This window comes from Myotis daubentonii, chromosome 4 (assembly GCF_963259705.1).
Source record: "Myotis daubentonii chromosome 4, mMyoDau2.1, whole genome shotgun sequence".
In the NCBI taxonomy this organism is placed as follows: Eukaryota; Metazoa; Chordata; class Mammalia; order Chiroptera; family Vespertilionidae; genus Myotis; species Myotis daubentonii.
Window position 1 is genome coordinate 72,459,079 of NC_081843.1, and position 24,503 is coordinate 72,483,581.

Consider the following 24,503-nt stretch of genomic DNA (forward strand, 5'->3'; position numbering starts at 1 on the left):
ACCAAAGTCATGCAGGTAGCAGGTGGCAGACCCAGGAATCAAGTCCAGGCAGTGTTGGCTGAAGCCTGAGGTTTTAACTGCTACACCACACAGACTCTGCAGAAGAAGTGGGTATCAGTGAATCAGTGCTGGTGGGTTGGGCTTCAAGACACATAACACAGTAGCTGGTTACCATGCCAAGTCGGGAACTATTTCCCACCTATACTAGCAACTATTTGAGATAGAGACATTGAGATTTAGGTCTATATTAATAAGACTAGATCACATAACAGAAAAATAATCTGTGAGTCAATAAATCAGATTCTGCAGCACTTTAAAACGAATCCCTGTTGATAGTTTAGACATCATGGAAATTACATTCATTCTTTCAGGAGAGCAGGGTGATCATTAGTAATATACTGCGTATGGCCAAGGGAATTCTAGGACACTGGGAAATCAGATTCAATAAACACAGTTTGAGGGTAAGGAGAATTATGATAGTAATTTTCTCACCGTAATCAGTACAATGTATTCCTAACAATGGCCAGAGTTTTTTTTAAAGGAAAGTGGAAATACTGCAGAGTGGAGTAAAACCACATAAATAATTTTAAAACCTGGAGCGAAGGACTTATAAAGAAGGGTCTTAGGATGAGTTAGGCTCAACAATAAAGGGTTTGACATTATGATTTTCAGAAAAATGAAAAGCACACTATAGTCTTCTATTTTTTTTGATTGGAGGAGATGAAAATTTAATTTAAATTTAGGTTACATCTGGGTCCCTTTTGTCAACTGGGAAACTGGACAGAGATGCCCAGTAATCATCCCAAGATCTATGCAAATGAACCCTGATAGCACCAGGGTGCCCTCCATGGGATTCCTCATTTTCATAAACTGGAGGTAGCAAGCCTCCTTACCAGCGTGGTTTTCAGCTCTTTTAAGGAGGTGAATCTTTATTCAGAACGTTAACATTGTCACCCTCTCCCAGGGGAGGCCGTGCTGGCTACCAGCTGGCAGGGAGACCCTGCACGGCACCTGTGGGCCTTGTCCGCCCACCACCAACTCCGGCCTGCTGACCTTCTTGCCACCTCTGGGCAACCTGGACTCTGAATCAGGGTTCCTCCGTGGAAAAGTGACAGGCAAGGTTTTCCAGCACTTCTCATCACCTAACTACAAAAATATGTTAAAAGCCTCTTTGTTCACCACGACAGAAAGAACAGCTTAATTGAAAAACACAAGGGAAGTCATTGAGTTCGGAATGAAACCCTAGGAAGCAATACCAGGTAATGCTAAACTTGACACTAGCTGCTCAACACTTACTCATAAAGTCCTAGAACCGTCCAAGAGGAACGGAATACACAGGAAACGTGTGCCTGACTGTCATGGAAGAGCCTGGGTACCAGGAAAAGGTATTAAATCCCAGATATAACGAACCCCCAAATTCGGTAAGCACAGGTGCTCCTGGTGGGCCCTCCAATGTTTATTGAATTAATGGACAAAAGTTCATGGGAAGGGGATGTGATTTTGAGACAAGTTGGTAATAAGCAACCTAATTCTTCTTAAACTGGCAGTTTGGGAAATGATTTTAGCAGATGTGAAGTGGGAGGCTACTAGGAAAAGGCACAATGCAAACTGTGGAAGGTACGTTAGAACAAAAATAACTGAGCAGAGGCAAATGGCAATGAATGACACCAACTCAGCAAGAAGGAAAAACTGTGCAGAAGATCATCCATTTGATCATTTTCTAACAGATGACTCTGCATTTGAATGAGTTGCTAAATTCCAGACTCTAGACCTGAACAGCTGTGCTTATAAGAATTTTAAATACTGCCCCACAGCCTTAAAGTCAGATAGCGCCCACGCTTACATCTTCAAGCCTCTAAAAAGAATCTGTCGGTTTTTTGTTTTTGTTTGTTTAAAAAAACATTTATCAGAAAAAAGAGGACCCTCCCTCCCCACTACGCTATGTTTTCCATTGGTTTCCAGATAGGCAGCTAATTGATATGGATTACAGCTTTCAAGACAATGACAAAGATTGAAGGGGAAAAGAAATGTTTGAAAAGGGTCTGCTTCCTGATTTTTTTTTTAAATTTATGCCCCCAAAATGATCTTTGAGCTTAACTCAAATAGAAGCCTCTGGAAAATGTTCTCCATGCCCTGCTCCATTTGAGGAGAAAAGGCGGATGAAGACAGCTGGAAGGCAAACTGTACTCCATCCCTTCCCCATGGAGAGGAGAGACTCAGAGTCACAGGACTGCCCTGGAAGTGGAGCCTGTGACCTGCATCCAGGGAGCAGCTCTGTGCAAAGCGATCAGGAGATACAGATGGATGGTACTGGGAGCTGAGTGGGCAGGAGAGGAACACAATGAAAAGGCCACAGTGAGGCGGAACCTTGGGGCCTGAACAAAGCATCCAGGGCCCCAGTGCCCTGTGGCTCCGTGGGGTCCCCAGGTAGCTCTCACGTGATGGGTGGCTACTGGCCAGGGAGGGGCTGAGGACTGTGCCCTTCCTGCTGTGGTCCGCAGAAGTGCTTCCAAAGTCCCAGAGTGTAGAAAGCAACTTGGGAAAAACAAGGGCTCCTCACAGCACCTCCCTCAGAAACCTCTTAGAGCAGAGAGGAGAAGCGATTGGTGTACATGAAATCTCATGTGGGCCTCCCAGTGTTTTCTACCAGCGAAATCCATCCACAAACGCTAAAGAATCCCACTGGCTCTACAGAGGAAGCAAAATTTCTGTCATGGCAACTAATGGGAACGGAAAATAAGTTCCATTTAATCTTGTTTCACACTGACTTTGATCCTGCTGCAATGTCTCGCGGAGCACTGTTACAGACAAGCACAGGAAGCTCAGGGGCTGTTTAAAGGATAATAATAGAGATGTATAAAAGAGAAGGGAAAACTGAGGCACAGAGCTCAAGGAACTAGGAGCTTCTTACTTGGTTATTGGCCTGCACAGAAAAAAAGAGTAAGGGAATGAAAATCTATCTTCAGGATTAAAAAAAATAAAAAGAAGATCCATATCTCTCCTATAGATTCTTACATTTTATGTTTTTTTAGAGCAATCTGATACATAATTCCCTTGTGCCTGAGAACCCCATACAGGTCACTTTGGCAGTTTTACCGAGGAGGACGATAGCCAGCTAACACTAGAATCCAGATAGAATTGATGGTTCCAGATTTCTGTCCTCACCAGTGAAGGAAATGTGATGCCCAAGGCAGTCTGTCCGGAGGGGAGAAGGAGAGGACGAATGGTGATAAAATCACCTGGGCAGGATCTACTGTGAGAGTGTGAAAGTGAGCACCAGACTAGGCCCCTGAAATCAGGAAGAGCCAGAAGGAACTTCAGTTGCTGGCCTAATTAAATGAAACAGAGCATTCCCTATTTCACTTTGGCTGCTTTCATGGGACATCGACTTTGTGAACAAACACTGGTTTGTACTGGTGGACATTTGCGATTTCTTAGCTTTGATGTGCAGAGGTCAACGGGAAGCAGTGGGGCCCCAGGCACCGCACTGCACTCTGAGGCCCCGGGAGCGGTGGGGCAGCCATCCTAACCCACCTGCCAGGTGGGGTAGCCGGGTTCTCCAGGACAGCAGGGTTTCATGACCCTTCCCTGGGACAGCATGAGCTCGGCTCCACCGGCTGCCTGGCCAGGGACCCCTGGAGGCTGGGCAGGAGCCTGCTCACAGCCCAGGTCCTCAGTGGCTGTTAGAGGGAGGGAGCACTCCCCACACCCACCTTTAGCAAAGAAAAAATCATTTGTTTAAGTGACAAAAAACAGACTCCTGAAGGAAAGTAACTCTGTGAAATTGCTACCTACACTTCCTGCACCATAAACAATGACAGAATCACCAAGCAGAAGGACTGCTTCTCACCAGTCCCACTAAACAGCTCTGCGGTCCGTCCTTCCCCACCCTGCATGTAGTTTTAGGCAGGCACCAAGGCCTTTCAGTTATAAGAACCATCTTGTTTCTTCCGTCAAAATGTCCAGTCTAATATAGTAATCAAAAGTCCAGTTCAGTCCAGACTTGGATGTTTCCCTCCTGTCCTCGCCTGGGCTGCTTCAAGCCTGGAAGCTCACATGGATACCCCTTCTTCTCTCTCCATCATCTCCTCTCCACTTGCTTGCTATGGCTTCTGATCCAGACTGGGATCCAGGGGTAAGGACGTAGCCCGGCATGACGTGCTGGAGCAGGTGGAGCCGGCCCTGGCTCCTCTGAATGTGGCAGATGGACAGTGACTAGCTCTTCCTCTTATGGGGCACTTGGTGGGATTTTTAGAGCTCTCTCTATCGGAGACGTACGGCCAGCTACGCTGACTCAGGAAATGTCCGGTCTCCTGTGAGTCACTTTCAACTCCCCCAGGCCCTGGGCTGCCAGTGGTCTACCTCATCCCTCCAGGCAGTCATCCTGGGCAGCATCCAGGGCAACCCAGACCGATTGCCCATTGATCCACCTGTTTAATAGAAGCATGAATGAATGCCACTCACTCCCAACATCCCACCTTTTTTCAGTTTGCCCCAGCAAACACCTTTCACCTTCACAGAGAGGAGGGCCCATTTCCTGGGAGCTTCTCTCACCTGGTTGAAGGGAGAAGGAAGATCTCCTCCTCTTCCCCTGGGAGGGAGAGGACTTACACTGACAGCTCTCTCTCTGGAAACACCTACTCGTTGAGCTCTCCTGCCTCACCCACAGGTGGGCGATCACAGCTGCTCCCAGGGTCAGTTTCTCCGGCCCTTCGTTTATCTTGGTTAGTGGCCTAGCAACTCTCTTAAAGATGTGCAGGCTTTTGGTCCTCTGCCTTCAAGTCTGAGATGATCAGAAGCAGATTTACCAGCCTGTCATCCAGTAATTACACTAAGTGCAACGTCTGCTAGTGGGCATCTTTTCCAGTGGCTGGGAACTCCATGAGGTCAGAGGTTGCTGGCACCCTGCTCATGTTTACATCCACCCAAGTGTTTGGCACACTCTGGAGCTCAATCCTTATTAGTGACTGAATGAAGGAGGTGGGCACACAGAAAAGGGAGCAGCAACCTTCCCTCCATACACTCCTTTGGGAAGGAAATTTTTATGTAAGTAGATCATTTTTGTCTGATCTCATGCTTTAAAAATATTCCCCTTAAGCCCACAATTAAGAAACTGAGCAATTGTTTCATTCTCAGGCACTTGTCACTCAGATGGTACTGAGTTCGGTGAAGTGAGTCGTAACCTGTGGACACAGCTGCAGGCCCCTCTATCAGTGCCATTCGGTGGCTGTAAAATTCCTCAACTAAGTGGACAGAGTATCTTTTCAGAATTTTTTGGCCAATAAAACCAGTCAGGAAAACCAAAATTGCTAAAGATCATACATACAAGGCCCTGGACAGAGACTCAAGCACAGATCTGAACTGTCTATAGCCAGCCTCAAATCCCTTCCCGGCCGGTCTGTGCGCATAAGACAAAGCAGCCACAGAAGCATCTGGTTACAAGCTCAGCCGCTCCGGAGCCTGCAGACACCTTGGCATCCGGAATCATGCAAATGACATATAAAGGCTCCCAGCCAGAGACTCTCGTGAAGTGTGTGGATTATACAAACATGTCCTTAAGTTGGATTCTCCACACACGCAGCCCTGATTTCGGTCTCGGCTGAGTTGGGAACTTTAAAAGCTAGAGAATGACCTCCCCAAGAGGATGAACAACAGAAAAATTAATATGCAAACTCAACTTGACCACTATGACCATGTGCCCAACATTGCAGAACCCCGTGAAGGGAGACACAGAGACGAAAGGGACAAGCCTAGTCTGCAAGGAGCTTATGGGCTAGTTGTAGGGAGATGAAATGTGGAAGCTGGAGGGATTCAGTCACACATATCTATATTGTACTTTATGCCTTTCATGCTTTTCAATTCAACACAGCCTTTAACTCTCACCACATCCTTGGAGGAGGTAGGAGGGTGGTGGTTGTTCTCATTTTCAGAAGAGAAAATTAACACCCAGAGCGGCCAAGTGACTAGCTCATGGCACCAGAGAAGACAGAGTGGCAGGGTTGGAAGAAAGACACAGGTGCCCCGACCCTGGGCTGCTGCTCCTGCCAATCCATAGACAGGCATATGGGAGGAACCCAGGTTGGCCTCATGGCTTTGCTTTCAACACAAAAGGTAATAATGAGTGAAAAAGTGCACAAAATGAGGAGAAACTGGGGCAGAATATATTAACAGGTGCAAAATTTTAGAATCAGAAAAAAAAAATGAAACATTCTTTTTTACCAAATAGTTACTAAAGAAAAGAAAAGGCAATGGGTAGGCGGGGGCGTATGTAATACTTTCAACAATAAAGTTTTTTTTAAAAAATGTCAATAAAAAAAGAAAAAGCAAGAAGGTTCTAGAAAAAGAAATGGCATTCTGGCACTACATTGGGGTGAAGGGAATTGAGCATGACATCTAAGGAGAACTAACACCTACACCTTTGCAACTTTTTATTTCTCCTGACTCCAGTTCAGGGTAGAATCTGCCAATATTAGTCATCTTTGATAAGAAATGAGAAATGAATACATGATACCTAATACTTTGTGGTAAACTTGGTTATCTAATTATCTGGGGGTGAATTTACACCCTGTTGCTTTATTGTCGCTTTTCTGTTTTCTATAAAATGAAGTGGTGTCCCTGGTTAGTCTACCATGTGAGGAAAAACACAATCGTTCCATGTTGACCTGTATTTTTTTTTTAATTAAATCTTTATTGTTCAGATTATTACATTTGTTCCTCTTTTTTTTCCCCCCCATAACTCTCCTCCTCCCAGTTCCCGCCCCACCCTCCGCCCTCACTCCCCACCCACTGTCCTCATCCATAGGTGCACGATTTTTGTCCAGTCTCTTCCCACATCTCCCACACCCCTTTCCCCCCCCCCCCCAAGAATAGTCAGTCCATTCCCTTTCTATGTCCCTGATTCTATTATAATCAACAGTTCATTCTGTTCATCAGATTATCTATTCTCTTGATTCTTAGATTCACTTGTTGATAGATGCATATTTGTTGTTCATAATTTGTATCTTTACCTTTTTCTTCCTCTTCCTCTTCTTAAAGGATACCTTTCAGCATTTCATATAATCCTGGTTTGGTGGTGATGAACTCCTTTAGCTTTTCCTTATCTGTGAAGCTCTTTATCTGACCTTCAATTCTGAATGATAGCTTTGCTGGATAAAGTAATCTTGGTTGTAGGTTCTTGGTATTCATCACTTTGAATATTTCTTGCCACTCCCTACTGGCCTGCAAAGTTTCTGTTGAGAAATCAGCTGACAGTCGTATGGGTATTCCCTTGTAGGTAACTGAGTTTCTTTCTCTTGCTGTTTTTAAGATTCTCTCTTTATCTTTTGCTCTTGGCATTTTAATGATGATGTGTCTTGGTGTGGTCCTCTTTGGATTCCTTTTGTTTGGGGTTCTCCGCGCTTCTTGGACCTGTAAGTCCATTTCTTTCACCAGGTGGGGGAAGTTTTCTGTCATTATTTCTTCAAATAGGTTTTCAATATCTTGCTCTCTCTCATCTTCTGGCACCCCTATAATTCTGATGTTGGTACGCTTGAAGCTGTCCCAGAGGCTCCTTACACTATCCTCGCATTTTTGGATTCTTTTTTCATTTTGCTTTTCCGGTTGGATTTTTTTGCTTCCTCGCATTTCAAATCATTGACTTGATTCTTGCGCTCCTCTGGTCTGCTGTCGGGCGTCTGTATAATATTCGTTATTTCAGTCCGTGTATGCTTAATTTCTAGTTGGTTCCCCAATATAAGATCGAGGGTCTTATTAGTTTTCGTGTAGATCTCATTAAGTTTATCGGCAGCTTCTAAACAGTTCTTGAGAGACCTTAAAAGTGTGGTTCTGAACTCTATATCTTCCATTGACAATTTTGTCCTGTTTCTTTGTCTCCGCATTTTGTTATGCTTCCTTGGTGCACCCCCTAGTGGTCTTTGTTTGCAGTCTTATAGTTAAATCTTGATTGTTGTAGCTAATTCCAGGGAGGGTTTGACCTCCAGGCCAAGTGGCTATGAGAATCAGCTGTGTCAGCAGTGAGAAAACTTCTGTCCTCTAGGGAGGTGCTAATCTAGCCTTTGTCTGAGGCTATCCGGCAAATGCCTCTGTGCAGGGCTTGGGCGGGGCGGGTCGCACAGGGTCAACAGGGTGGGCCGGAGAGAGCAGTTATGGCGGCTCTCAGTCCTGTCCCCAGGGGCTCTGCCTCTCTGAGTCCCAGCACCCGCTGCAAAGCTCAGAGAGAAAGCTGCACTCGCTCTGACCGAAGCCAGACAGTCCCGCTTCTCCCGTTTGAGTCGGGGTCCCTAAAGACTCGCCCGGATCTGGAGCTCAGAGTCTGCGACTCCCTCCCGATTGAAAACGCCAACCGCGCCCTCCGCCGCCAGCCCGCTCCGCGCACTCCGCACCTCAGAATTTGACTTCACCACTGCGCCTCCTCTGAGTGTCCGTGTGCGTTTCTCTTTCCTCCTAGTTGTAGGACTTCCACTCAGCCAGCGTTCCTGTGGTTCTGGGTGATGTCCCTTCCGTTTTTTGGTTTCACTTTTGAAGTAGTTGTTCAAAGCAGCAAACTCCGGCGTTAACCTATGCCGCCATCTTGGTTCTCCTGTATTTTTTAAATGGGTACAACTTCCTACACATATTTTTAAAGCTATTAATCAAAATAATCAGGATGCCACAATAATGCTACATTCTTCCTTAAATGAACTCAACTAGCACAGAATGACTCAGATAATGAAAAATCCTCTTGTTCAAGCCCTTCATTTTTGTGATATGAAAACCAGAGATAACTAAGGTGAGGGGGTTGATTGGCAGAGTCTGATTATAATGCAGGTTTTCAGACCAGCAGTCTCATCTCATAGCTGGACATTGCTTTTAAGGGAGTACATACCTTTAGATGAACTTGGATAAAGCTGAGTTGTTATTCTTTCTTTGAGCATCAGAGTGGTCAGCTTGCTTAGGGTCCATCAAGTCAGGGGTCGCATTCACACCTCCTCTGAGCTCACTGGTTCAGGCAATACCCACAGTCCGTGAGAGGAGGGCACACAGTGTGGCCTCCAGGAACATGAGCTGAAACCAGCTCTCTGTATTTGAACTGCCCAACCAATCCATTACCAAGAGCCTTCCTTGCCTTGCTCTAACTGCTCTTCGTGGAGCCCAAATGATGACTCAGGCTGAGAAAACACTCCCTTCCCAGATACCAGCGTGTCTGGTACTAGGGTGTTATTTACCTCCAGGGACACCTGCCATTTACCTCCAGGGGGTACCTTCTGTTTACCTCCAGAGACACCTGCTGTTTACCTCTAGTGAACACCAGTGCACCTGGCCCAACTCCACTTACAGAGAGGCCCCTGTGAACAGTGCTTCTGTGCGGCTTACTACAGTGGCCCTGCTGTGGCTCTAGGGCCAGCCGTGGGCAAACTACGGCCCGCGGGCCGGATCCGGCCCGTTTGAAATGAATAAAACTAAAAAAAAGAGACCGTACCCTTTTATGTAATGATGTTTACTTTGAATTTATATTAGGTCACACAAACACTCCATCCATGCTTTTGTTCCGGCCCTCCGGTCCAGTTTAAGAACCCATTGTGGCCCTCGAGTCAAAAAGTTTGCCCACCCCTGCTCTAGGGCCCACAGGGCACGTCACTTGTAGGTCTGAAACAGTAGACGCTGGCAATACACATGTGTTTGTTTTGATCGGCATGTGAGTCCTCTTATTTCTTCCCTTCCTACATTCCAATTTCAAGGTTTGAAATTCTCACCCCAAAGAATCAGGAGACATTGTACATGTATAAGACTTAAAAAGATGATTAAAAAATCTTGGAGAAAAAAAAAATCTTGAAAAATAATGAATGAGGCCACTGAATTACCTGCGCGTGCTTTGAGACCCAGTGACGGAGGACATTCAGTACTCGATTGGTGGCTGTTCTACGGATAATAAACTCTTTGTCACATATTCTGTCCGTGTTGTTAAATCCTTAGGAAGGAAAGAAACACACACATGTTCTAGTTAAAGCCAGTCCCCAGGGACCTGGAAAAAGTCATTTATTTTAGGGCATTTGTTAATAAAATTCACATTTTGACAGTGAGATGATACATTTTGGCAATGAGATGCAAGTGGCTTCTGACTGCTGTGAACTCTGCTTACTTACCTGTATACCCTCAGAAATGAGTCCACCAGAATTACAGGTGCAATTAAATGAACAATGTGCATGTTTATTAAAGGTCACTGATTAAAGCTAAAGTTGGTCAAATGACACTTCCATTTCTGCCTGTCTTGTTCTATAATATAAAGCCGGGAAGTTTAAACAAGTATTTGGTTCAGCATTAGTTTATATTATGCTGATTATATAATAGCATTTTCAATACTTGTAGATGGATGAGCCTGTATCTTGGCTTCCACATGCAAATACTTCTTTGTGCATGGCTATTTTGAGAAGCAGTATTGTGTAGTGGTTAAGAACATGAACTCCACAGTCTGGATTAAAACTCTGTTCTCCTACCACGCAAATTACATAACCTCTCTGGTGACCAGTTTCTTCATGTCCTGCATGAGATAATAAGTGTACCTACCTCATAGAGTTATTGTGGAGATTAAGTTATTTAATATATGTTAAGCATTTGGAATGGTACCTGAAACAATAGTAAAACTCAATAAATATTACCTATTATTACAACTCAATATTGGTTCAGTGTCCTTTGAATTCTCTCTGTGCTGGCCTATGTCTCCATCTTAGCGATCTTTTCACTATCAAGAAATTAATTTAATATTTTTTTACTTTTTAAAAAGATTCTGCCTTCCAATCATAGTTAACCATAATTAATTAGTTATACATTTCCTTTAAAAATTAATTCAAGCTTTACATAACTTTACTGGAACACTTATTGAAAGTTGTCTAAATCACTGATTCCATTTCCTCATCTCCTACTCCAAGCTTCTCATCCCATCTCACCGCCATAACAGTTGCCATTAAATTCACTAATAACCTCCATGTCCCTGTATCCAAGGTATCTCTATCATCGCTCAACAGAACCTCATCCTATGATCACCTATAAGAAAGTATTTATATCCAAGATCTCTTCTTTAAGCTCCAGATACATATATCCAACTTCCTCTTGACATTTTCCTCTTAGATGTTTCAAACTCATGGCCTTTCCACCAAAAACCTTATCCTCCTCATGTTTCCTATCTCAATAAAGGAATACCACCAGCCATCCAGTTAGATAAGCACCTCTACATGAGAAGTTAGAAGAGAAAGTGGCCCAGGCTGGTGATAGCCATAGGGCTCCTGACAAAAGCACACACAAAACCTCTCTGAAGGGACACACACTCAACCTCAGCCTGTACTGGATTACCACTGAGAAAGCCCCTGAAGAAAAACTTACAATCAAAATTACAAAACACACAAACCCTCCACCATGAACAAGGATCAGTAGACACAGGGATCAAGAACTCCTCACTCCCCGCATCACTACTACCAAGAATTTCAGGTACTAGAACTATGAGAACCAAAATTAAAATGTTTACAAAGACTAAAGATGTAAAATGGAAATTGAAAACATGAGGAAAGAATAATAAGTATTTTAAAAGTCAGATTTTACAAGAACCACATAAAGCTTCTTCAAATTAATAAATTTATGCTTTCAATTGTTATTGAAAAACAGAAAAGATGACATTAAAAATCCAACAGAGAGATAACACAGATTAGACCCAGCTGAATAAAGAAAGAGCAAACTAGAAAGAGATCTGAAAATTAGATATGAGAAAATTACTCAAATGCAGTACAAAGAGCTAAGGAGATGGAAACAGAAAAGAAGGGTTAAAAGACACAGAGGTAAGAGAATTTTCAACATGTGTCTACAAATGTGTCAGAAGAAGAGAAAAAAAATTAGAAAGAGGCACTGTAGGAAAAGGGTTCTTCAGACTTGATGAAAGACATGAATCTGCAGGCTTAGGAATCACAATGAATCCCAAGCCAGATAAATAGATGGAAACCACACCTTGACAAACTGTGAAATGGTAGAACTCCAAGAAAAGATATCTTTGAAGCAATTGGTGAGAAAATATATATGTTATCCATAAGGGACAGGAAGAAAAAGAGGATGGGAAATGGGGAAAGTATATTAATCAAATTAGAGTACAGGCTTCAACTGGAGTGAGAGCTGGGAAATAATGTGTCAATATTTTTCAGGAGGATGTCAAATGCTCAAAAATACTGAAAAAGTGGGATGAGACAGCTCCCTACCCACATGTATAACTACAAAGATGGCTAGTCAGTGAGACAAGAACAGAAAGGGTGAGAAGTGAAGATGAGAAAGGAACTGAAAGATGGAAATCAAAGTGAAATGGTAAGAGAGAAAAGCAATTTTAAGAGAGCTGCTATTTATTTAAAATATTTTAGGGAGAAAAAAGGATTTACCACCACTGGTCCCTTGTGTCTGTGTCAGGCGTGGGTGGAGAGGGGAGTTTACTTTGAAAGACAGGCAAGGAAGGCAAGGAACTTTCTTCTGCTCTCCATATTATTTAGTATAACACGTAAGAGGGCCACTTAAGAGGTTTTACTTTATAAAGTTTCCAATATTTTCATAAATTCAAATCCCAACCTCCATTACCATTTAGGTTAGGATTTGATTATACTGCTTGGATATTCTTCATAACTACTTCTAATTACCATGTTTTTGAACTTTTTAATGTAGGGCATAGCTTGGTAAGTTCTTGAACATCTCTTTGCTTTCCAGAGCTTATCACTTTCTGCCACTCTCAGGATTTAAAAATTCTCTTGGAAATTGACCCGGCACTCACTTAAGCGACCTTCCTCAATGCTCACTCAGTAAGAGTAGAAGGGTCAGCCAAAGGTAGGACCAGCCTTCCAAGTTCAGCAAGAACACCAAGAACCAGGAAAGGGAAACTCCAAAGACACACCTTCTACCTTCCCCTTCACAGGGGACCCAGCGCTGATATGACTCCAGGATGAACAAGAAGTAAAATCCAGGGAAAATTATTTAACCTCTCTGTGGCTCAGTTTTCTCACTCATAAAATGAAGAGAATAGTGTTGCCACATGAATTTGTAAATAAGAAATAGATTTATTATTAAAAAAAATAAAGTTCTCACCTATAGCTTCACCTATTCTTGGCCCAATGGCCTTCACAATATACTTTTGACAGCATGCTAGTCATAAGGACAGTCAAGCTCTTCATTTTCTTTCTGAAAGACCCCTTTCACTGTTTGAGCAACAGATAGAGGTCTTTGATCTTAGAGAGAAATAATCTCTCAGTTCTATTGTAAACTACCTACAATTTAACCAGATGCACAAGCCATCTATCTGGGGGGCATACCTGTAGCAAATCCTGATAGATCATGTTTATAAAAGGGGTTACTGCTTACTCAGGAGTTGAAATTGCCTTATCTGGGCTCTCATGTGCTTAGCTGACATGTGTGGTCTCGCTGTAACAGAGCATATAGATCCACCCTCCTGATCAGACAAGACTGTCTCCTCATTTTTCAGTCTTGAAAGCTATAGGATCAGAGACATAATTTTCCACAACTGGCCAGATTTCCTCCTTACTGCCAGCACCCATCTAAATTGGAGGCTGCTTGGGTAATATTCCTAATTTAAACATGAACTATCCAGCTAATTGGTGGCAATTTCCAAGCAGAGGCCATTTTGTCCTAGAATCATAGATTCACCCCAAGGAGTGTTGTGTCATTCCCGGAATAGCAAATAGCAAATCTTTGTGGGGCTTCGAACATCTTTCATTTGCCAAGTGTGACAGCACAACCAAACTCTACATGTACCGGGAGAATTTATTTTACTAATATCACACATTGAGAATACTGTCACTCTAAGATTCCTGTCTATCAAATTTATGCATATTATTTTTTAGTTGTAGGCACTGGCTGGTCAAACTGGCTAATTTGGGCAACAAAAGTCATCTGGGAAAGTGATAAGGACCAAATCACCATAAATATGAATTTAAGAATGAAACTCAACTTCATGGTCCTTCCCCCAGACACCATCTGAGTCATTCTACCCCTTAAGGCAACTGGCAGATGTGCCACCTCTCTCACTAAACTATACACTCCTTGGAGAAGAGATTTTACTAGTATTTCCAGCATCTTTGTAGGCTCTTGAGCTTTGCACATAGACACTCAGCCAGTATTTTCCTTATCAAAAATTGCATCACTCCCAGTGGAAATGATTCTAAAGTGTTTGCAAATGCTACATAACTGAGTTAAGGTCATCCTTTTACCACACTACCATGAAGACTATGAATATGCACTTAGGACAAAGTGGTGGGGAGTGTGGGCAGGGAAGTTGAAAAACAGGAAAAGGAAGGAAATTTTCATTTTGTTCTTCAACTGATGTTGCATAGTGGCCCTGAAGATACTAATGAACAATGAACAAATGCTGCACTGTTTTTGCCTCTTTTTAAAAAACCTTTTTTTATAAGTGTGTCCTTATCCTTCAGTGTTTAAGTTCTCCTTCTTACACATGTCAACCTGAGATTTTTTTCTCTACCTGTAATTAACTGTAACAGAATGAAAAAAAAAATGCATCTTTCTAGACTGAGGAAAAGTAGCTCAGCAGGTCCATCATTATTTGTGATGAAGAATGGCAAAATCAATGTCTTTCCTTCTCTTTCATTTTTTAAGGAAATCAATACTGTCGGCTGAATTGTTCTTATGGATTTTTAAAAACGTGTGCTACTTAGATTCCTTTTTTTTAAATAGGTGGTGAGGGAGACTTTATCCAGGACCATCCCAATAGGTACAGGGACCCCTGCAGTGGATTTTACAGTGGGCAGAGGAGAAGGACTCAAGGTTGAATATAATGTGGGCACCTGGGAACTTACAGCCCAGGAGGTGGTGTTGTCAGTGATGGAAAATCGTTGAGGAAACAGCAGGGGTGGGGGGTTCTGACTAATCCAACCTACCAGGGTTCTTGCTGAGGACAGTCAAGTGGTCAGACATGGGAGGAAGAAGAACCTGATCAGATATTGGAGAGTTGAGAGATTAAACTAGCTCAGCAGGGTTCTTACTAAAACTGGATTTTTGGAAGGAAATGTATAGATAGGCCTAGGAGAAGATTCAAAAACGTGCCTAAAGATTGGTCAAGCAAAGATCATTGTCAAGACCAAGTGAAGATAAATTCGAAGAGATGAACAGAACTCCGGCCTGGCAGAGGTGGCACCAGCTGCACAACGTGGATTAGAGGAAGGGCGGGCAGGTACTGGGCCGGGAGCAGGATAGACAGAGGTAGTAACACAGCATGACCCCTCAGGAGAGCCTATACTTGTCTAAGGACTGAATGTTTCTGCATCATATATATCCATTTCTAGGCTGGACTTAGAGACATCAGGTGTCTCTAAAGCGATTAGAGCTGGGGTATGGGCCATGGGGGAATAAGTCACGTATTCCCAATCTGCTGCATTTACCAACCATGTCAGAAGCACTACGATGAGTAGAGTACAGATAATTGGGTTGTAACTGACTTCTCATGGGCAGCATGGATGTCTTAGTGAGCATGTTTCTAGAGTCATTTCTACAGTGAGTATGTTGTAGGGGCCAAATCTCCATCACTGGAAGAAAGATGTGAACCCCTATCATCATGGGGTTCACATTTGGAAGCGGGGAGAACAGTAGCATAGGAATAAATTCCATAGTAGACTGAGAAAAGTGGTGTGAGAAAAAACACAGAGCATGAGACGTGGGTTGGGAGGTGAGAGGAGCTTTTGACTTTAAATCCAGTGTCTGATCGAAGACTTGTAATAGAGGCAGATCTTGGGGCAGACCCTTCTAGCGAGACGGAGAGCAAGGCAAAGACCACAGGGAGGAAACCTGGCACCTGCCATTGCTGGCATTTCTTTCTACGGCCACATCAGTTTGAAAGAACAGCCAGCAAGTATAAGCCTTAGTGGGTGGCCATGCGTCCAACAACAATTTGGGAACCCATTTAATCAGGCCAGGTGTGGGATCCTAAGAAGATGGTAAGGCAGGTCCAAGAAGAATGGCTATGGGAACATGGGGGAGTCAACTGGGGGTGCTTTGCCTGCAAATTTGTCATGATATTCGTCTGACATGATCGTCCCATTTGTTAACTTGTGCAGAATGTCAGTGCTCCAGGACCAAACACAGAAGGGCGACTACTCGCTCAGTCTTGGACAAAAGGGAGTCTGAGCCCTAAATACACAAAGGTTCTCAGTAAGTTTTATTTTTAAGGATGATGACGAATATGCAAGTCCTGGCCGGGGCCCCTTGCTGAGTACACCCAGAGCACAGGGACACTGCTCATTCCTGCAGCTGCCATTTCCCGTGGGGTCTGAGCTCGCACAGGGCCTGTGCATCTTGCTAAGGATTTCTGACTTCATCCCAGGGGAGCTGGGAAAGCAGGCTCTAAACTGGAGAATTACACGTCATCCTTCTAGCAAGCCACCAGCGTTTTTGTATCAGGGATTCTGTCAGGACTCCATGGACACCTCCTGAAGTTCTCTGGGTCTGAGAGCTCCTTCCAGCAGTTTGGGGAGTAAGAAAGGCAGCCGTGGGTTCTGAGTCCAGAGAGCTGAGGACCCCATTTCTCTGGGGCAATGACAGGCTATATGTATTATTTTGTAGAATTAGCACACAGTAGAGGCAGGCAGGCTTGCTCCATCCCACAGGTGAGGATGGGAATTTTGAGGGTCAAGTACTTTGCTCAGGGTGCTAAGCAAGTGGGTGGGAGTCAGGCCTCATGGGCTTTGGGTTCCAAAGCACATGCCAGCCAGGCCCACAGTCTCTCTGTCCTTCCGGTGCAAATACGATGCAAGTGCATCTACCAGGCCAACAGCTCAGCATGATGCCCTGCCCACAGGGTGTTCTCAGATCTGTGCTTAGATTCTTAAAAGAATCTATACTAATAAAAGGGTAATATGCAAATTAGACTGGACAACTTCCGGGCATCCTTCCAGACAAAGCCACAGCAGCTGCAAGGGCCGAGGGCACTGCGGTCCCTTTAGCAGAGGCCGCGGGAGAAGGCACCACAGGAGAAGACAGAAGGGAGAAGGGAGAAGGCCGTCACCACAGGAGAAGGGAGAAGGCCAGCACCCCGCGAGAAGGGAGAAGGTGAGAAGGCTGGCACCGTGGGAGAAGGAAGAAGGTGGCAGTTAGGGGATCAGGCCAGGAGGAGAGAGCGGTTAGAGAGTTAGGGGGATCAGGCCAGCAGGGGAGAGCAGTTAGGCAGTTAGGGGATCAGGCCAGGAGGGGAGAGGAGTTAGGCAGTTAGGGGGATCAGGCCAGGAGGAGAGAGGAGTTAGGCAGTTAGGGGATCAGGCCAGGAGGGGAGAGCAGTTAGGCAGTTAGGGGTATCAGTCCAGCAGGGGAGAGGAGTTAGGCAGTTAGGGGATCAGGCCTGGAGGGGAGAGGAGTTAGGCAGTTAGGGGATCAGGCCAGCAGGGGAAAGCAGTTAGGCAGTTAGGAGGATCAGGCCTGGAGGGGAGAGGAGTTAGGCAGTTAGGGGATCAGGCCAGGAGGGGAGAGCAGTTGGGCAGTTAGGGGTATCAGGCTGGCAGGGGAGAGCAGTTAGGCAGTTAGGGGATCAGGCCAGCAGGGGAGAGGAGTTAGGCAGTTAGGGGATCAGGTCTGGAGGGGAGAGGAGTTAGGCAGTTAGGGGATCAGGCCAGGAGGGGAGAGCAGTTAGGCAGTTAGGGGGATCAGGCTGGCAGGCAGGTGAGCAGTTAGGAGCCAGTGGTTCTGGATTGTGAGAGGGATCCCAGATTGGAGAGGGTGCAGGCCGGGCTGAGCACCCCCTCCCCCCACCCCAGTGCACGAATTTCATGCACCAGGCCTCTAGTGATTTTATGATGAGTTTAAAATAAAACTTATTGAGAACCTTTGTGTATTTCTTCTTTTAATTCTCACAAGTCCATAAAACATAGTTCTTGTTTTTACAGATGAGAAAACAGGCTCAGAGAAGTTCGACGGTCACCTAAGGCCACAGAAAGTTAAAACAGAGCCAGGATTTATGTCCAGATTATTCAATTCTAAAATCCAGGCTCTTCCACTGAAGCACACTGCCCAGGAGGCTGTTTGCAGGGAGTGCAAGTGTCCCTGTTTATTGCTGTGTGATTTTTCAGCCCTGGCATCACTGCTGTCTTCGGGTCTCAGGCTGGTGTAGAAATATAACAGGAACAAACCACCAGTATGAAGGGTGACGGTGGCTTCTGCCAAAGCAGAGGGGGTGTTTGAAGACTTGATAAGAAGTAAAGTAGAAAGTAAGCAAGTTTCAATGGCCTTTCAAGAAAATTGCTGAGGCAAGAAGGAAAGAAAGGCTAGAAACTTAAAGGTGGCAAAGGAGACGATCAGACCAGTTTGAAAACTAAAATATAGCAATCTATTTAAAAAGCCAAATATCTATTACTCTTGGTCAGAGTTTCTTGAGAGCAAAACCAGTGTTACCTAAAAAGGTCTTTGAAAATAGAGAATGTTCTAAAAGTGGTTAACATGAAGAACACCCCCAAAAGGGGACAAACCTTAAATTTCCTGATAGTTTTCTGCCCAACTTCATAACCAACTGTCTGAAAAAGGAAGAGAGGAAGATTTTCTGTACATTAGTTTGAATTCTCTGATGGCAACTCATGACCTCTTCTGGGTAAGATGCTCTTAGCCTGATGCATATGGAACAATATTCATATCCTTGCCATTAGGTAAGTTTCCCCCACAAACCAAAATAATAATAATTTTAAATCCTGCTATATATCTTTCTACAGAATCCTCCACACACCTGGAAATGCTTTTCCATGGGGGTAGGGGATGAATGGTAGCTTCCTATGCAGAAGGGTGTGTATAAAGTTGTGAATGAGTATGCACCTGTGCATTCAGGTGCTGGGGGTGGGGTAGGGGGTGAGGGGAGCAGGGGATGGCCACAACACTACTTGAGATATCCTAAAGAAACTAAAGCACGGGGTTTTAGAGGTGGTTGGGAAAAGGGTATGAAAACAGGCCATTTCCTCCCTCTCAATTGTTAACATATAAGAATTTCTACAAAGTGTTTTTAATGCATAAAAATGGTAGATTTTACCATTAAAAATAAAATGTACTTTGGGAGGGAGAGTAGAAGCCACAAAACACAACATTTTAGTAGACACAACATATTTACGGAGTGTCTTTGTGCCAGTAATTTTTGTAGGACCCAGGATACAGCTATGGGCAAGGAAAATTAATTAGCTGCTCACAGGAACTGGCGTTCTCCTGGAGGAGGCAAATAAAGATATAATGTCGTGTTATTAATATCTCTATACAGGTACTTAAGGAAAATTCAGATATTGAAAAGAGCTATGTGGAAGGTACCTAGGCTAATGTGAGAGAGAGCACAGTCACTAAGCTGGGTTGAGGAAGGCCTTTCTAAGCAGGAGACATGTGACTTGAACGTTGAAAAGAAGGTGGTTATCTGGAGATCTGGGGGAAGCATGTTTCGGGAGAACGGTGAATGAGACAGCCAGCCCAGCATGACTGAGGGCAGAAAGCAGCCCAGTGTGGCCGGAGTCCAGTGACTATGGGGCAGGGGAAGTTATACAGTCAGCAAGATCACCAAGATCCTCCTGGTCAAGTTAAAGAGCTGGATTGTTTTTCTTTCTCTCTTTCCCCCTGTATCACTGGTTCATTATAAAAGGAACAGCCACATTGAGGAGATGCATAGGGCGAGGGGTGGGTAAAAGGCACACAGCTTCCATGCCCACTGTAGGCTCATCACTCTCCCCGAATCTTCAGGTGTCCACCAAACTGGAAGCTCTAAAAGCTGGATTTTATTCTCTGGTATTAGGAAGCCATCAGAGGGTTTTGTGCTGGGGAATCATATCGTCTGATTTACATTTGGAAGGGTTACTCTGGCTGCCTTGTGTAGCATGGACTGGATGGGGCAAAAGTGGACCAGGTATGAGGCAGTAACCCGGCTGATCCAGGCGAGCAGGTTGTGGCAGGAGTGCTGAAAACTGTTCAAAACAGAGGGGCTAAGGCTTACTGATGGATCAGATGTGGAGGTCTGTGCCCAACTGAATAGTGTCCCTCAACATTCATGTCTACTCAGAACCTGCCAATGTTACTTTATTCGGATATAGGGTTTTTGCAAATGTTACGATGTCGAACTGGATCAGGGCGGACCCTAGATCCAATGATTTGTTATAAGAAGTATAGTTATAAGAGGGGACTTTGGACACAGATACACTCGGAGGGAAGAGGCATGTGCTGACAGAGGCACAGATTGGAGCTCTGCAGACATAAGGTGAGTTCAGGCAGCCCAACTCTGGAAGTCTCTCCAGAGAAGGGCTCCGCTCTGTCTGAATGGCAGGCCTGTCAGGTCCTGCCCAGGTCCAGTTACTGTGTTTGTTGCCCTGCTCTGTGTCTTTGATCACACCTTCAGAGCTTGCCAGGCTGGCTCTGCTTTGCCTCTGTGCTCCGGAGGGAGGCGGCCACAGAGAGGTGGAGGGTCAGAACGTAGGCATTCATGCCTGCAGCTGCTCCATAGCCTTTCATTTTAAATTCTGTATCTGCTTTGAAATTTACAGAAAGTGCAGGGAGGAGACTATCTCGGCCTCTGATTGTGTACTGAAGGGTTCCGTTCAAAGACCCTCCAGGATTTCAGACTGATTCTAAGCAGCTCGCTATGGAATTCTACTCCAGGGAATTAGTTTAACAATGCTGAGTAATCAATGATTCACCCCCAGTCCCTTATGCCAACAGCTTTGGGGCCACCCCCTCATCCACTGAGGGCAACCTCAAAGACTCACAGTGCCAATAACAGCGCAATATGGCAACACTCTAAGTGCATGCTGCCGGATCACCCCATTCCTTCCCTCTCACACACTGGCCACCCCACCTGTGCCTTGAAGGTTGGAGTCACCTCATGAGGATGATCAAGAGACACTAACGCCCCTTTCCTTCAAATTCTCTGCAATTCCATCCTCCCTCTCTTCCTTCAATCCTGGAGAAAGCAGCAAGATGTGCTAGAAGAAACAATGGACTTGGGATTGTTTAATGGGCTTATCTCACTGAATGACCTTGGGAAAGTCCCTTCATCTCTCAGGGCCTCAGCTTCCTCTTTGGTAACAAGAGGTGCTTATCAAGATGCCTCTAAAGTCCCTTCCTCAGTGTCTCCTTGGACAAAACTCAGGTCTCCCACAATGCATCCTATACCTCACTTCCCTGGCATCATCAGTCACCTGCCTCCCGTCTTTCCTCTAGCACCTCAGTCTCTCTGGATCCCTCCCCTCACTTACAAAAGCCTTTCCTCAACACTGCCACTCTCTCACATGTGACAAAGGAGTCATGTCTTTCTTGCTTATCATACTCTAGGACTCCTTAGAGTATTTGTAAGCAGGCAAGAGCTCTCAGCAGGAGGAATGACGTGTCACCTTGCTCAATGGGGTAGTGGAGCAATACCCATTCCATGCACTGACTGCACCCATGAGTTTATATAAGGCCCCCTGAATGGAAATAGACCACAACCCAATGCATTTTTTGTTGTTGAAGTTTCAGTGACGCTGAGATGCATCAAGTGGATCTGTGTGGCACAGACAAAATCAGCTCAGACTGTAGGAAAGGATGATGGGGGTTCTTAAGAGTCAAGTCACCAGAAGCAAAGAAGAGTCTGAGCTGGTGTCCTGGAATAAGTCCCAAGGCTTCGGGAATGTGGAAGCCAGTAGCCTAGTGAAGTTAGCAGAGATCGGTACCAGCTCCAGGGGTGGCTGTTACGACAGCAGGCTTCCCAGGAGCATCTCTGTGGATCGGCCAAAGCTTATGCATTAGCAGCAGAGGCACCTGGAACCAGCCGGTAGGGTTTGAAGTAGTTAGGACATGACATCTGGCCTCAAGGAGCACTAGCAGGCAAGTAAGGACAGGGAAACAGCACTGGGAATTTGGGAATATTTCCAAGAATTCTTTGCAAGGTGGACTTTCCAACGATGCTCATATTGGATGCAAGATGGGGGAAGCAGTTCTCACATTACTGTCACTCAAGTATCAGAAGAAACCGGGCCCTGTCTTGAGGCCCCACACTACAGTCCGGAACCACTGGGCCTTCATGCAAAAGATCTTACACACAGTGGGGACTCAGTCGATCTGTTCAATTGTTTTTACTTTTAAAAATCCAAGATTGTATATTCACTTTATCTCTTGTGGATAAATATACTAACACAGACTTTCCGTTTATTGGAAGACTTTGGTATTTCCTGAGTCAGGAGATTCCTGAACCTCCCTGCCTTGGAATTTACCACACTTCTCCTCCCATCCTGCCCTCCCCAGGGTCTGTAACCACAAGACTTGAGGTATCCGTGAAAATGTTTTCAGTTTAGTAGCTGAGGACTGAGAAGAGAGGCTTGTATACACTTGTGGAAACTTCGGCCTCAGGAAAATGCCCTGCACAGGGCAACACGGGGCCCAGCCTTGGGGTACCCTCCCCCCTGGCTGGGGATTGGCTCTGCCTGTCTGGTATGTCCCCACCGAGTATTTCAGACAAAGTCTATTTGTATCATTTCAATGGAAGATGGCTGCTCAGTGCTCAATGTTGAAACTTTCAAATAGTCTACTAACAATTCTTAAAACCTGATTTAGCGCTTCAAAGTTACTCTTTGGCCTACCCTGAAGCCTTCATGTCATCTACATAGGACTTCAATTCCCATATTGGAATTCCATCTTCCTTTCCCCCAGAATCCAAACTTTGCTGATCAAGCCAACACTTACTAACTGGTATGCAACTGCCAGAAGATACAGAAGCTCCCAAGAATTCCATTCCCTAAGTCTATGTTACTGTCACTACTCATCAAGGGAGACAGACCAAGTCCTTTCTCAAACCACAAATTCTGAAAGTATTTTTTATTCAATTTCCCAAGAAATGAGTCAACGATCTAGAAATGATCTACCAGGTACTTGTACAAAAATATTATCTACCAAACTAGGCCAAAGTATCTGGTCATTGTAACTAGGAATTCATGAACCATATTGACTCCTAACCTATCCTTTTCATCAAACATTGCCCAATTTTGAGGGCAGAGACCTTATTCACACAGTGAATAAGTATGGTATGAAATCATGTTGGTTAGAAATATAATTTTCCAAAAGTAAACTAACTTCTTGGAATTGAGGTTCCACTGAAAGACTGTCAAGAATACTAACCCTGTGGAGCAAATGTGCACGGTGCTGAGAAGTGCTCTGTCTTGAAGAAATGATGGCCCTCGTGTGCCTCTCTCAATTCAAGCCAGCATCTCTGTCTTAACTCTTCAGGAGTAGAAGGCCTCCGGGTTAGAAGGCCTAGGAAATACACTACAGTGAAAGCATCATTCTAAGAGTTAAAACATTATAATTGTTATTGTTTATAGCTAATATTCATTCAGGGCTTACTTATACCAGGGACTAAACTCATTTAATCTTTACAAGAATCCTTTAAGTCAGGGCTATCCCCATTTTATAGAAAATAATAATGATACAACAGTAATAACTTCTATAGTGTTTATTATATGCATGCACTGTTCTAACACTTTACACATATTATTAACTTATTTAACCCCCATAATGACCTCATAGAGTAGCAAAGTTTTTGCACTGCACAATGTCACCAGGTACCATTCACATCAACCATGGATGTGACTATAGCAGTCACAGGTTCTAATTTCCTAATCTAATATAGACTTCTAATTTTTAGAAGTCTAATTTATAAGGCCTCTAGAATGAACAAACACCTCCTGGTTGGCCAGCCTAGCTCTCTGGTTACATAGCCTCTCATGCTGGGACACACATCACATCTGTACTTTCCTCAGGTCAGAAAAAAAAGCACCACTGAATCGAAGTATGAGGCCTGATGTACACTCACAGGCACAGAAATTGGAATCCCACAGGAGCCCTCTAATTGCATGTTTCTTTTCTAGCGAGACCACATATTGCACACAATTTGCTTCGCCTAAAGATACTTTAAATTAGTGAGTTTGGGGGTCAACAGGGATGCATTTAATTTTGGGACAGCACCATATGTGTCTATTTGACTATTTCAATTTTTGCACATTCTAATATATACTCGTATATGTATTAAACTGAGATGGTTAAAAATGCACATTTTCTTTTATAAGAATAACTGACTACATGTAAAAGACTAAGGTTGAGAGGGGTTCCTTCCTGAATTCTGAACTGGGCAGTTCAAAAGCTAGAAAGCATTTCTCAGACCCTCCTGCAACTCAGGTTCTGAATGCAGATGCGGGCCTGGAAGGTGGAAGGTAGACGAAGGCCATTGCCAGTGCAGCAGCACCCCAGTGGCCAGGCCCACAGAGGCAGCGGCAGGTCCTGATCCCTGATGCAGCCCGTGCATCTGTTATGCAGCCATAATAGATGATTCCTAAGGCAGAATTTTCCGCAGCCATCTCTTACTTGCCCCCCATCCAGGAAAGCAGAGGCAGCGCCCCCTGGGGGTCAGTTCTACTTGGTGTCTCAAAAGTGATTCCTGGAAGCCCAGCCTCAAGCCTATGTACCCAAGTCCTTCCATACATCTCTTCCCAAGAGAAATAGCTCATGTGTTC

General features: G+C 44.5%; 1 protein-coding gene across 3 annotated transcripts in view; it reads right to left on the bottom strand.

The window, feature by feature from the left end:
- RASGRF2 (Ras protein specific guanine nucleotide releasing factor 2) overlaps window positions 1-24,503 on the bottom strand; it is a 190,902-nt gene that overhangs the window by 22,225 nt on the left and 144,174 nt on the right. For all 3 annotated transcript variants that reach the window (XM_059694194.1, XM_059694193.1, XM_059694195.1), the window contains exon 18: window positions 9,840-9,946. In XM_059694194.1, coding sequence (XP_059550177.1) covers window positions 9,840-9,946 — 107 coding nt within the window. The remainder of the gene's footprint in view (window positions 1-9,839; window positions 9,947-24,503) is intronic.